Below are 14,997 nucleotides of genomic sequence, written 5' to 3' on the forward strand. Positions count from 1 at the left end.
ATATAGCATCTTGTCTCCTGAGATGTTATCTGTTGAGTACGTGAATGAACATTGATCCTCTCAATTCTACATTTCTTTACATCCCATAGCTACAAACACTATCTGGGAACCATCAGCAAAAATACGTATTGAGTCCTTCCTATGCTCAAGTGCTTTGATAGAAACAGGGATTCAGTGAACTAAAACATGCTTATACTATAGGTTCTCATTACCCTCAGTTGTTATGCCCTGTATCACAGCAGCCACTGGACTAATGAATACTAAATTGTTGCTTCTGTGGGAAATACGGGACTAGTTCTGCAAATCTCCGGTCAAACATTTTCATCAACTGATAAATGCATAACCTTACTTTATGTGAGGTTCTCCTAAAGACACCTTATTTAATTAATTTATATTGTTGATTCTTAACATTGAATACACTATGGCTCATGCCTGAATGAAGCTTATCTAACACATTTTCTCCATGAAGCACATTACAGTATTCTTTCACTTAGGAACACTGAATAGCACTTCAACACTGCACTTGGGACCATTGTAAACAGCAACATGACCCATAAAAGGCAGACAATGTGAGCAATGTGGCATCGCACAGACCGGAATAAGGACACTTGTTTACAAGAGCTGAAACAAGAAGGCAGAGCATTGCCTTGTTCAACCTCAGTTAGGACGAGTGTGTTGCACAGCACAAATCTTGGCCACTGTGTATGCATTCACAAACAACCATGAAAGCTTTACAAGTGTTGATTTGGGAGTTTCAAAATATTAGTAGTCAAACTCACAAATACAAAATCTTCAAATAATGAGAATTAATTATATTTCCTATCAAGCCAGATGCAAAAAAAGGTTTTGTAAGATTGAATATTGTGTTGTGGCAAACTTATTCCAGAATAAGATGGGATGACTTTGTGATTCTGTCATATGGAGCAACTACTTCAGTTTTCAATTTTACAAACTTAGTAGAGTTAGTTCCCCCTTATCTGCATTTTCACTTTCTAAGACTTCAATTACCCATGGTAAACTGTGTTCTGAAAATATCAAATGGGGTATTCCAGAACCAAACAATTTATAAGTTTTAAATAGTGTACACTTCTGAGTAGCGTGATGAACTCTGCAAACGTGTCACTTGGCCCCACCTGGGACATGAATCGTCCCTCTGTCCAGTGTGTCCATGGCGAAGATGCTCCCTGCTAGTCACTGAGTAGCTGTGTCAGTTGTTAGATTGGTTATCAGAGAGAGAGACCACATTCAACTTTCTTGTCTTTAATTACTGTTGTTAACCACTTTCTGTGCCTAATTTATAAATTAAATGTTATCATTGGTGTGTATGTATAGAGAACAGGGTATAGAGTGTTTGGTATTATCCACAGTTTCAGGCATCCATTGGGTGTCTTGGAATATATCCCTCATAGGAGGAGGGGGACCACTGTAATCACAAGTTAGGCTGGGCTAGAGAGCAGAGACATTTTTTCCAAAAATGTTTGTATTTTAGTTAAAACAAAACCATTTAACTGGAATCTCACTAATGCCAGAGAATATTGTATAGATGAGACCTAAGCAGGATCAGGTTTCAATAGTGAAGTATTATAAATTTTTAGTCTAGGTTTTTATAGAAGATTTGGCTGCTAAATGAGTGGGTTTTGTTTTATTTATATTTAATTTATTTTACACAGTGTTTTGAGGTTTATAAGATAATTTGTTTCTATGGTTTTGTTTTGGTATATTGCAATTATGCTTTTTTAAAAATTGATACTGCATACTTAAGTGGGCATTTAAAATATGACCTGTGTAATGCAGCTGAAACAAGTCACGTAAGCCAGGGCTGCTTCTCTCTGCCATTGCTGGATACATGATTCTCACATGCAGTGACAGGCATGTTATTTTTGGCTGTGACAGACTATTGCTATTGATAAACACTTTCTTGTTATCCAGAGTAATGGCACTTTGTTGGTGAGCCAAGCAGGAAAGCTTACTCTTAAAGCAGGCGTCTGAACAGTAAATATTTCAGGCTTTGTGGGCCACATGGTCTCTGTGTCAGCCCTCAGCCCCACTGTTGTGTGCATGTCATCATCGACAATGGGTAAATGAATGAGCATGGCTGTGTTCCAACAGAGCTTTATTTATGGGCATGGAATTTGAATTTCATAAAATTCACATGTATCACAAAGTATTATCCTCTTGTTTTGATGTTCTCCTACCCATTGAAAACTATAAAAACCATTTTTATTTTGTGGGTAATAAAAAAAACAGAAGCTGGGGGAGATTTGGCCCATTGGCTATAGTTTACTGACCCTTGTCTTAAAATTTATGTTGTTAAAACCATGTCATATAACCATTCCTTTGCATCTACATTTCTAGGTCATACAGATGGCTACTACTGAATTCTTGCTGAAATCTGGTAGTAAAAAAATTAGAATATGGATATACACACACATATACACATGCACACACATGAAAATGCATTAAAGAATGTATATATTTGTGTATATGCATGGTTGTGTATTTTGTGTGTGTGTGTGTATGTGTGTATGTGTATTCTACATATCTAGCTCCTTTTATACCTTCTAGGTCAGACACTTTGGTAACATGAAAAGTCCAGACTTGGAAGTAAAATAGACCTAGAATTATACCCTGACTGTAATGTGTTAATTGTATGACTTCAGAAAAAAATTACTTAACCTTTCTGAATCAGCCTACTCATCCTTAAAAGAAAATTAATATTACTACCCCATATGGTTGACTGGGAAAAATTAGATTATATATACAAAAGACATTTGGGAGATGGATGTATACAATATATAAAAGTTTTTTGAATTGAATATTTTCAAAAGAAAATACTTTGTGTGGCACCCTCAGGAGACCCAAGCCTCACTTCTAATACAGATTTTCAACGTATTCTGTTCTGTTTGACAAGCATGGCCACATCCCAAATCACTTTGTTAAACCTTTCTTTTTTCTTTTTCCATCAGTGTTCTAGTGTTACAATTTCCTCTGACCTCAATCTTTTTGGCCCTAGATGCTGGCATTTTCAGACATTCCAAGGACTCCCACTGGGTTCTGCATATACTTGTTATATACTTCACTAGAGCAATACCTGTACTTTCAATAGAGTAATCTCTTATTTGGCCCAAGACAAAAATATTTTTGCTTTTGAAGCTTTCTTGGTAAGTACACTGGCTAGAAAAAAGTACAAAATGGAAACCATTCCATATAACAAGAGTTCACGACAAGGAAATCTTTTTATGGGATGCTAAAATCTGTTTTTAAGAAACCTACTTCAAATATGCCTCATCTTTTGAGCTGCATGTTTTAACCCTCATGTTTGTTGAAAACACCGAAGTAAATTTCTTAATGGCAAGATGTTAAAATCAAGTTAGTAGTCAATCTAAGATTGTTCTATAGCACTTAAATTCAGATCTCTTCATTTAATATTCTTTATTTTAAAATAGCAAACTTTTCAGTACAAATGATACTTTTTGTAGTATGTGTTGGGACATTTATATATTAACTTGATGAAGCAGCTAATAAAACTTGTACTAATAATTTCCTAACTGAAATTGCTAAGAAAGAGCTTGGAAATGGTCTTTTGAAAACCTTGCTTTAATTTTTTGAAAGAAATATTGAAATTATTGCTTCAAACTTGTAACCTTATGTAAAAACACCTAAAAGTGTCATATAAAATTTCATGTTATATATAGATATATACATCATGCTTGTGTATAGACATACACACATAAACATGTCTATAAAATCATTTTCCTATTTTGTTTCTACATTTAGCTGTAAGTTAGTGCTAGCTACTCAAGTTGCAGAAGTTTGCATTTGAAAGACTTTAAAGAACTAAAAAGATCAGTCAGGTATTCTCTTAGGGCATCTGTAATCAGATGCTGTCTTTCTTTGCTTCTTGGTATTTCTGTTGGAGGACTAAGGGAAGCTAAAGCAGTTTCAGAAATAAGCACCTGTTTAATTCTTTTAAAAAAAATTTTTATTGTTGTTCAATTACAGTTGTCCCCATTTCTCCCCCATTGCTCTCCCCTGCCCTACCCACCTCCAGCCTTCTACTTTCAATCCTCCCTCTGCCTGCATTGTCCTTGTCCATGGATCCTTTATACATGTACCTTGACTTGACCCTTCCCCTTCTTTCCCCTTTTATCCCTCTCTGCCCTTCCCTCTGGTCACTGTCAGTTTGTTCTTTATTTCCATGTCTCTGGTTCTATTTTGCTCACTTGTTTGTTTTGTTGATTAGGTTCCACTTATATGTGAGATCATATTGTATTTGTCTTTCACCACTTAGCTTATTTCACTTAGCAGAATGCTCTCCAGTTCCATCCATACTGTAGTGAAGGGTAGGAGTTCTTTCTTTCTTTCTGCTGCATAGTATTCCATTGTGTACAAGTACCACATTTTATTGATCCACTCATTTACTGATGGGTACTTAGGCTCTTTTCAGCACTTGCCTATTGTAAATAACGCTGTTATGAACATTGGGGGGTCTAGGTTCTACATATGTTTAATTCTTTCAAGGAGGCCTCATTGGTGAGCATCTTGTTGGGAAATTTGGAGTGCTTGTTGCAAAGTCTCCCTCTACTCTAGTAGGGACACTGTATAAGTCCTTGCTCAGGCATGTATGAGTTTATGCTAACAGGTTGGGAATTTGGGCTGAAGGTTGTATTGAGTATGTCATAGACTTCCAGGTTCATTTGGTAAGGAGGAGGGGTGCAGTCCTGTGATAGAAAGAGAGCATAGTCATGTGAGTTTTTAATTGTTCACATCTGTCACTTGGCTATTGTTACAGAGCAACAGGGGGGACGGGGGCCCTGAGGTGATATACTATTACCGAAAGGAAACCTCAGGTTTGTTATGTCCGCCGCCTATAGGAAAGATGTCTCTCAATGCCAGAGATTCGTGAAAAGGAAAGGGAATGTTTATTTAATGGTATATAAACTTAAAGAAGTGACCTAATTGTCTTTATCAAAATCCCAAAGAAAGTCCCTTAAAACACCCACAAACACACACAGTCCTTCCTTCCCCCTTTGCCCAGTCTGGGGTACCGTATCTCAGGAAAAGAAATAGAAGTCTGTGGCTCAGGCAGCCCCGGTTCCCATCAGTAATCCATCTTGGCTGGTAGGCCACCCTCAGTTCCTAGCACCTTCAGCTGTGTCACCGGAATCTCTGCTAAAGCTGGGTGGTGGTTTCCCCTTCTAAAGCTGCAGGGGTCCCCACTCTGGCAAAGCCACGTGGTTCTCTCTCCACTGCCCCAGCCATGTGGTTCGCTCTGCACAAGGGCTGTAGGAGTCCCCATTCAGCCAAAGCCACGTGGTTCTCCCCACTCAATGGCTGCAAGGAGGGGGGTCGCCACTCTGACAAAGCCAAGTGGCGATTCTCTGCTAAAGCCACATGGTGATTCTCTCTCACAGGGCTGCGGGAGTCCCCACTCTGCTAAAGACCAAGTGGTTCTCTCCCCAGTGGCTGCCGCATCTGGGTTTTCTCTCCAAGGGCTGCCATGTCTGGGTTTTAAATCCCTGTGCCAACCTTCCTCTGCAGCCCCATTTCTGACTCCTCCCACACTCAGCTACACTTGCCATCAATCTCACATTCTTCCAGCTTTACTGGGCTGCCATTGGGGGTCCTGGCAGGTGTGGCCCCATGTCATGGAGCCAGTCTTCTCCAAGCTCCCACACAGGCGCTGTAACTCGGGGGACCTGCTTCCCAGTTATGTCTTGGGGGAGAAGTTACTTCCATTCCCCTGGCTCAGAGCATAGCCACAGCTATTTAACATACCCATGTAACCAGTTAAAGGTTATAGGTATGTTAAATGACCACACCAAAGGTTAGCTGCAAAGCTGTTGCTATGCAAACAGCTCTCAATGGCCCTGCTCCATCTGTCCCTTCCCCCAAATCACACCTGTGCAGGGTGGTGAGGACATCCTAATATTTCCTAAACATCTTGAGTTCCATTCCAAATCCCTATTTAGCCCCCCCCTTGACTGCACCCTGTTACACTATTGTTTTCTTCTTCTGTTCTTTCATTTTTTCACCAACTAAAGTATTCTGTATTTTTTTACCTATTAAAGCTTAAATTTCATAAAATTGTCTAATATTTTGAATTTTTCTAGGGTATATAGTACATATTCTGTAAATATTTGGATGATAAGACTCAGAATCTTTGATTATTTAGTGATGGATGAAAAAAGAGATTTTAACTTGGCTTTTCTTGGTCTCTAATTTGTTTTCCTCCCTCCTTTCTCTCTCTTTTTCTTTGGTAGGGCCATGGCCCCATGCTGATTTAAATAAAATAGTGTGCATTAAATGTACATGTATCAGCTTCACATGAGCATGTGTTACATGTACACTATAAAGATTATTCCATTTTTTATGAGAAGCTTTAGCCCTTATAGTTGATGAAGTAAAAATATAACTTTCTATAAGATGGACAACTTTAATGGGGAAAGGGGTCTTCATCTGTTCTGTTTATGATCTGTTCCAAGTGCTTGTCTTAGTGCCTAGAATGGGAATGATACTTGGTGGAGCTATGGTTTGAATGGATGAATGGGAGGGAGGGTGGGAAGAATAAGAGGAGGACAGATGAGAGGAAGGAATGATGGATAAATGTCTCCAGGTTCAGCTTTCAAAATACCTTGTTCATGATCAGGGCAATGCTGTTCTTGGATAGCTGGTAGTCATGGACATCAGTCTGTGAAGTGTCCCTTCTGACCATAACTGTGGGCCTGTTCCTAAACTGCCTCGTCTTGCTGACCCCGGCCAGGCAGCCTATGATTCTTTCCAGAGGCTCCTGTTTTCAGGAAGTTTTTTATTCTCTGCCACTCTTAGTGTTCATCAGCTGTTTGTCACCACAACTGTCCTCTTACAGACTAAATAAATTTGTAGAAATATCTCACATTTAAGAATATCCCTGCATGTCTTTCTTCCTGGGTATCGTCAGTGAAAAAATATATATTAAATTTATGAACAGGACAAAGTTTTATTTCTGTTCTCCCACTGGTCGTCTTCCTAGTGCATTTTATATCTCAGTGTGGATACAATGTGGCATGGTGTCATCCAGCCTAACAGGTGTATCTGTGGTGACTTCTCATCTAGGAGGCCTCTGGAGCTCTTCCATATGTGGCTCTGCTGATTGCTTTCACTAATTATTCTTCTGTTGCACAAACAAATAGTGCTAGGATCGACGTGTTTGTTCAGGCAATGAGCACTAGCAAAAACATCATGATATTTGAAATCAGAAAGATTGGGTTTTAAAGTTATATCTACAATACACTCACTGCATATTCTTGAATAGTTAATTACTTTGTATTTAAATCTCTTTGTCCTTGAAATAGTTAATTCCTGAAGGATTTTTGCATGCACTAATAAATAAAATAATGGCGTGATATCTGTTTGGTGTATATAACATATTATGTAAATAGTAACTTATAATTACTTTCTAAATTGCAATTTTTATGGAGATAATCCTGGAGTCCGGTACACTGGTATCGATCCCTGTGTATACTTTTGCCCACTTCCCTCTAATGGTAACAATGTGCTAACTTAATGCATTCATTATCACAACCAGAAATGCTGACATTGTTGAAATCCACAGAACTTTTTCAAGTTTCTCCAGTTTTATCTGCATTTGTACATGAGTACCTAGTTTTTAGTTTTGTGTGTGTATTTAGTTTTATACAGTTGTTTTCACTTCTTTATTGTGGTAAAATACAAATAACATAAATATATTAATTATTTTTAAGTTGTATTAAATACATTCATACATAATATTGTGCAACTGCTGCCACCATCCATCTCCAAAACTCTTTTCATCTTATAAACTGAAACTGTAAAATGATAACATCCTAATCCCCCTTTCCCTTAGTTCTTGGCACCCACAATTCTATTTTTGTCTTTATGAATTTGACTACTCCGGGTCCCTCATATAAATGGGATCGTATAGTAATTGCCCTTCTGTGACTGGCTTATTTCACTTAGCATGATGTCCTCAAGATTCATTCATGTTGTAGCATGTGTCAGAATTTCCTTCTTTTTTAAGACTGAACAATATTCCATTGTATAATACACCATATATTCCTTATTCATTCATCCTTTGATGGACACTTGGATTGTTCCCATATTTTATCTATTGTGAATCATGCTGGTATGAACTGTACAATCTTATTACTGAGTAGATGTGTAACCACCGCCACAGTGAAGAGATTAATGGTTCCAACATCATGAAGATTGTCCGTTTTGTTCTTTTGTAACCACACTCATCCCCCTCCTGTACTTTCTCCCTCCACCCTCACCTCTAGCCATCACTAATCCATCCTTCCTTTCTAAAATGTTGACATTGCATGATGTTACATAAATGGAATCATGTAGTATGTAATCTTTTGTGATTGGCTTTTTCACTCAGCATAATTCTCTGGAGATTCATTCAAGTTTTGGGGTATGTCAGTAGTTCCTTCATTGCTGAGTAGTGTTCCATGCTATGGATGTGCCACAGACTGTTTAATCATTTACCATTTGGGTGACATCTGGGCTGTTCCCAGTTTAGGACTGCTATGAATAAAACTTCTGTAAACATCTGTGTGCAGGTTTTATATGAATGAAAATTTCATTTCTCCAGGAGTGCAATTGCTGTGTCATACTTTAAGATTTACCACCTTCATATTGCATAGGCCATGGTCTTCCTAGTGATATGGTTTCCTTCTGTGCGTGTGTGGGGGTTAAAATAATGTCATATGGGCTTCTTTTTATTAATAGGCTGACAATGGACACCTTTAGACAGTCATGTTGAGAAAATTGCTAACCTTCTTACTTTTTTTTCCTTTCGCCTCAATTTCTCTGAAGATGCTCCACTGTCTCAAAAATGCCATTGATTCTAAGATCCCCAGACAATATTGCCCCTCTTCTCTTGCCCACCTTTTCCCACAATCAAGCAGTTGCTACAGCCCACCTGATTTCACCACTGCAGAGATTTTTATATCATTCTCCTCTGCCATCTGAGCTTCGGTCAGCATAGCCTTTTCTCTGTATTATTAATAACAGTGTCTTTTTGGAATCTTCCCTGTGAGTACAGCCTCTGTAGCCTGGTCAGAGCATATCTTCATAGCTGTAGGTCCACATTCTCCTCTTCAGAGCCATGGTCATATTCACCTTGGAGTTCTGCATGTACGCTGGAAGGAGCCTTACTGTCTTCACACTGTACAGTCATCCACCTTCAACTCAAATGCTACCTCCTCATGAGAGGTCCTGTTGGTGTATGTTCTTACAGTATCCTGTACTTTTCTTCCATTCCACTTATGGTAGTTTTTAAATTTTACTTGTTTAAAACCTAAGGTCCTACATGGATCAGTCTGGTCATAGAGTCCACTCAAAGGAGTCGACCAGAAAGTGTGTTATCTGAAAGCCTCCAATAATGACTTTAAGCCTATGTCTGCCAATGATCAGCTCTAAACCATGCTATCCCCTCCTTACTGGGTAGGCTCTTGAGGTGTGGGGTGCTATCTGACCTACCCATTCACATTCACCTCCCTGAAAACTGGGTGTGGGTCTTATTTGTCTTGGTAATCTTAGAACCTAGAGCATTGTCCAGAAGATATTAGGTGTTCCCTTAATGTTTGTTGGAAACATGAATGAATGAATGAATGAATGAGTGAAACTACCTACCTCTTTTTTGGAGACATTTGGTAAAAGTCTGACAAAGTGAATAATGTAAATTTTTCTTAATTTTCCAGGTGATTTTTGAAGTAATAACTTCTGGACATCAAGGCTACCTTGCTATTGATGAAGTGAAGGTGTTAGGACATCCATGTAGTAAGTTGTCTTAACTTTTAAACATTTGGGTATATTGTTGGGGGAACACTTACATTACAAACTAAGAGAAGGCACAGAAACCTGGGGAGCAGTAGTCCTGCTGAGAGTTCCCTGACAAGTCTCTGGGTGTTGCTTTGCCAGCCCAGAAGCCCAAAAACGTGTATTCTATGTGCAGTGTCATCAAATGTATCTCAGTGTCTTTAAAATGAAAATCAGGAATGCAGACTACTAGAATACTTTGATATGTTGAAACATCCTTGTGAAGACTTTTGGATTTCCCTTTTGAATAGTAGCACAATTTGAGCACTGAGAATCTGTGCATTTTTGTCCTAATTCTAGTGTGATTCTGGCATAGTTCCAAACAATATAGCCCAAACAATATAGCCCAAACAATCCTGGAATCTGGTGAATGTAAGAAATCGACCTAAACCACCTGGGGACCCCAGCAATAAATGGCCTGTTCATCTTTTATGAGTTAGTTCTTTAAAAGAAAGTCCAATGAGTGATAACACACAGTATTGTTTTTACCACTCCATATGAATGAACAACTATTAGTACTTTGTTATATTTGCACCTGAACTCTGTCCTTAAATCAATAAAATACTGCAGATTGCCAGTCCCATTTCTCCCTCACGTCCCCAGGGGCCACTACAGTGGTGAGCTTGCTGCTGCCCCTCTCTGTCTGGAAGGTTTCTAGACCACAAGCAGCAGAAACAGAGGTAGCTGATTTTAGCAGAAAAGCTTTGCATTGACAGGGAATTGGATGGCAAAAATAACACTGGGAACATTGGTGATCTATGATCAGATAATGGGCAGGAACTGGAAGGAGGCTCTGCAGGTACAACCGTGGTGATTGATATGCCAGATAGCCACCCATGAGGACAGGAGTGCTTCAGTGTGCTCCTCTGGCCCCCTGACCTTTGGAGGGTGTCCCTTTCCACCTGCCTGAACATTTATCACTGTCTCCGTGCCTTTGCACCCTCAGTCTTTGGCACAAAACCCTGAGTAGGATTGTCAGGGCAGACAAGGTAAATCACGTGCTCATTCTCCTGCTAGCCAAATGGTGATCTAGAAAAGGAAACTATAGCTTTTATAGTTTCTATCATGTGAGCCATGCCTAGAATTTACCAAGAAATATACAGGGGGGAATTTCCCAGTCCCAGAATAGAGGTTTGAAAGCTGAGCAACCAGCGAGCTGCATGTGTGCATGTGTGTGTGTGCATGTACGAGCACTGTGTCTCTCATAATCACTACATATTCATAAAAAGAAAGAAAGTACTGTTTACCTTTTGTAAATTCCAATGAATGGTATCCAACTATACAAATTACTCTGTATTCTTTTCCCCCCACTTGGCATTACATATTTTAGGTTAATCTATAATATTCTATCATATGAATGTACTACATTTTGTTTTTTTATTCTTCTACAAACATTTATTTCCCCCCAGTTTTTCTCCATGACAAACACTGCTGCAGTGAACATCTGTGTGCACATCTCTGGGTGCTGTGTGTGAGAGCAGGGTATGTTCTTAGAAGCAGAATTGCTGGGGTGTAGGGTAGAAACAGTTTTGGTTTTACTAGATGCTGCAAAATTGCTAAGAAAAGTGTCTGAGCCAGTTATAGTCTCGCCAGCAATGAATGGAAGCTTTATTTTCCCAATATCCTTGCCCAAAATTGGTGCTGTCAGACTTTAAATCTTTGGCTAGCCGAGAGATGGAAGCTTACTTTATTTTTAGGGTTCCTGGCATTAAAGAGAAACTGGCTAGTTCATACATCCCTGGAACTCTGATGATGGTCCAACTCAAATTCACAAAAGAAAGATTATATCTAAATGGTATTAGAAATACAAACAGTGCTTTTATTGCATGGATTGACTAGATCATGAGTTCATTTCTTGTACTAGTTTCTGAGAAGCCCTGTGTGGTTGTCATCTAGTGTGGCTATCATGATAGTCATCTGATTCCATCCACAGGGGTTTTGCCCTCTCTGAGACCTTTACCTGGTTACAACACTGAAGTTCAAGCACAGAAACCATCTTGTTTGTTGCTATGTCAGACATTACTTTTGTAGCACATCACATTTACATTTTCTTTTGTCACCAAGACCAGTGAGTTCAAGAAGAATTTCTGCCTCCCTGCCTTTTAAAAACAATTAGAAAAATAAACAATTCTGTGCCAAATTAAAACACCAGGGCAAATTTAGTTGCTCATAATTACTTTAGTTGATGGTCAAATCCTTGGAGTAATAGCCTTGGGCTTAAAGAACACACATGGGGTGTTCTAATGTGCAAAAACATTGCCTCTGACTCACCTCTTAACAGGAAGTAAAAATCCGAGACAGTAATACTGAATGCCTACTATGTGCTGAGTGCTCCCTGTTTCTCAGAGCAAATCTAGCCACAAGGTAGATGTTATTACTGCCCAGGGTGCAGATGCAGTAGCCAAGGTCAAGTTTTACACAGGTCTTTTTGATAATGTATCCTGAATTCCTTCTACATCTGGCCACTGGCCAACAAAATAACTCCTAAGTGTAGCCTCTCCGGTTCCGTAGGGTTTGAGTCTTTCCCTTCAGTCATATGAAGAGATTTAATCCCTGCCCTTCTGTCAGAGCCTTCCTGAAATGCGTCCTCTGCAGTTTTGTTCATTCCTTCCAAACCCCGCTGCTTATGGTCATACAAAGGTGTTTATGCTCTCTATTTTGGAGGATACTGGTGCTAATACCTAACTGGCTTTGCACACTGCTGTTAGGAGACACAGAATTGCAAAGCAGGCTCTGTACCAAGGTGAAGTATGGTACAATAGCATTTTGAACTGTAAGCTTTAAATGGCTTTCATGATAGCTCTTCTGTAGTTATTTTTTTACAATCCTTAAGTTTATGGGAAAAACATGCAAATAAAGATTTTAAAGAAGGCAATATTTTGGTCATTAAATGGAATACTTGACAGTAATATTTTAAGGGATTTCCTATAAAGGTTTATAAATAATAATCCTTATTTGATATCTAAAACTTTCCTTTTCAGAAGATACAAACTGCTGAACTTTATTTCACTCTAAGGACTCCTGTTTGAATTCATATAGGTTTATGAGTAAACATTATAACATTTTAAAAAAAATAGCTGTTCTGTTATGAATATGTTGCTCATTAAATTGATTTTAGTCTAGTGACAGATGCAGGATCGGCTTGGAAATGTAGAAATGGCTGTGCAGACAGTAGCTTTCTGGCTCCAGACCACTTCTAATGAACATAGATAATTTTTGTGTTTGGTATGCACACTAAAAATATATTTTGAATTTGGTTCAACAATCCTAGTAGGAGAAACTGAAGAAGCATTTTATCAGCTTCATAATGCCATTTCCTATTTTTAAGTAGGTTATAAACTATAAATATATGGGTATTTCTATTGTTACTTTGTGGTGCTGATATATATTTTTTATGTCTTACAAGCATTATGTCTTACATTCAGCATTTTAATAGGTTTATTGAGGTATAATTCATATATTATATAATTTACCAATTTAAAGTAATCTATTTAATGGTTTTTAGTATATTTGCAGAATTGTGTAACTAATCCCATGATCAATTTTTGCATATATGTAAAAATTTCAACTCTTACATATAGGTCTCTAATCTATTTTGGGTTAATATTTATATGTGATATAAAGATATGGTGTAACTTTATTCTTTTTTGCATGTAGATATCTAATTATTTGAGAACCATTTGTAGAAATACTCATCTTTCTTCATTGAATTGGTATGGCATCTTTGTTGAAAATCAACTTAATGAAATTATAAAGGTTTATTTCTAGACACCCATTTTATTCCATTGATCTATTTGTCCTGCTAGCATTACTCTGTCTTAATTATTTTAGCTTTATTGTAAATTTGATATTGGGGTCTGTGAATCCTCCTACTTGGTTCATTTTTATTCAATATTGTTTTGTCTCTTCTAGATCTTTTGCTTTTTTTTACATATCTTAGGATTAACTTCTCAATTTCAGCCAAAAAATCTAGGTAATATACTGACAGTGATTGCCTTGAATCTCTAGTTCACTTTGAGTCAGAGCCTATGTCATCTTTATTTATTGATATTTTTCACAAAGAGATAGATAGACATCAATTTGTTGTTCCACTTTATTTATGCATTTATTGGTTGTTTCTTTATGTGCACTGACCTGGGACAGAACTTGCAACCTTAGTGTGCCAGGACAATGCTCTATCCACCTGAGCTACCTAGCCAGGGCTAGGAGTTATGTCATCTTAAAAATAGTAGCTGTTTTTTTAATATTATTTTTTTATTGTTCAAATACAGTTGTCTCCATTTTCCCACCACACTTTCCTCTGCCCCACCCACCCCCACCTTCCACCCTCAGTCCTACCCTCCTTTGGCTTTGTCCATGGGTCCTTTATACATGTTCTTTGATGACTCTTTCTCTTCTTTCCCCTGTTATTTCTCTCCCCCTCCCCTCTGGTTACTGTCAGTTTGTTCTTAATTTCATTGTCTCTGCTTTGTCTCTGTTTTGTTTGCTTGTTTGTTTTGTTGATTAAGTTCAACGTATAGGTGAGATCATATGGTATTTGTCTTTCACCACCTGGCTTACTTCACTTTGCATAATGCTCTCCAGTTCCATCCATGCTATCATGAAGGGCAGGAGCTCCTTCTTCCTTTCTGCTGCGTAGTACTCCATTGTGTTAATGTACCACAGTTTTTTACACTTGGTCTTAGCCAAAAGACCGAGAAGTGATGTACCACAGTTTTTTGATCCACTCATTTACTGATAGGCATCTAGGCTGCTTCCAGCACTTGGCTATTACAAATTGTGCTGCTATGAACATTAGGGTGCATATGTTCTTCTGAATTAGTGTTTCAGGATTCTTAGGGTATAGTCCTAGTAGAGGAATTGCTGGGTCAAAAGGCAGTTCTAGTTTTACTTTGTTGAGGAAATTCCATACTATTTTCCATAGTGGCTGTACCAGCCTGCATTCCTGACAACAATGTACTATCCCTATTAAAATACCAATGACATATTTCACAGATATAGAACAAACATTTCAAAAATTTATATGGAGCTATAAATTACCCCAAATAGCTGCAGCAATTTTGAGAAAGAAGAACAAAGTAGGAGGCATCACAGTACCTGCCATCAAACTATATTATAAGTTCACAGTAATCAAAACAGTCTGGTCCTGGCATA

At 38.2% G+C, this 14,997-nt stretch overlaps 1 protein-coding gene across 6 annotated transcripts in view; it reads left to right on the forward strand.

Annotated features, from left to right (window-relative positions):
- The window catches only part of PTPRM (protein tyrosine phosphatase receptor type M), an 801,251-nt gene that overhangs the window by 314,974 nt on the left and 471,280 nt on the right, over nt 1-14,997 (forward strand). For all 6 annotated transcript variants that reach the window (XM_036009302.1, XM_036009304.1, XM_036009303.1 and 3 more), the window contains exon 4: nt 9,726-9,804. In XM_036009302.1, the coding sequence (XP_035865195.1) occupies nt 9,726-9,804 (79 nt within the window). The remainder of the gene's footprint in view (nt 1-9,725; nt 9,805-14,997) is intronic.

Source organism: Phyllostomus discolor, chromosome 9, assembly GCF_004126475.2.
Source record: "Phyllostomus discolor isolate MPI-MPIP mPhyDis1 chromosome 9, mPhyDis1.pri.v3, whole genome shotgun sequence".
Classification (NCBI taxonomy): domain Eukaryota; kingdom Metazoa; phylum Chordata; class Mammalia; order Chiroptera; family Phyllostomidae; genus Phyllostomus; species Phyllostomus discolor.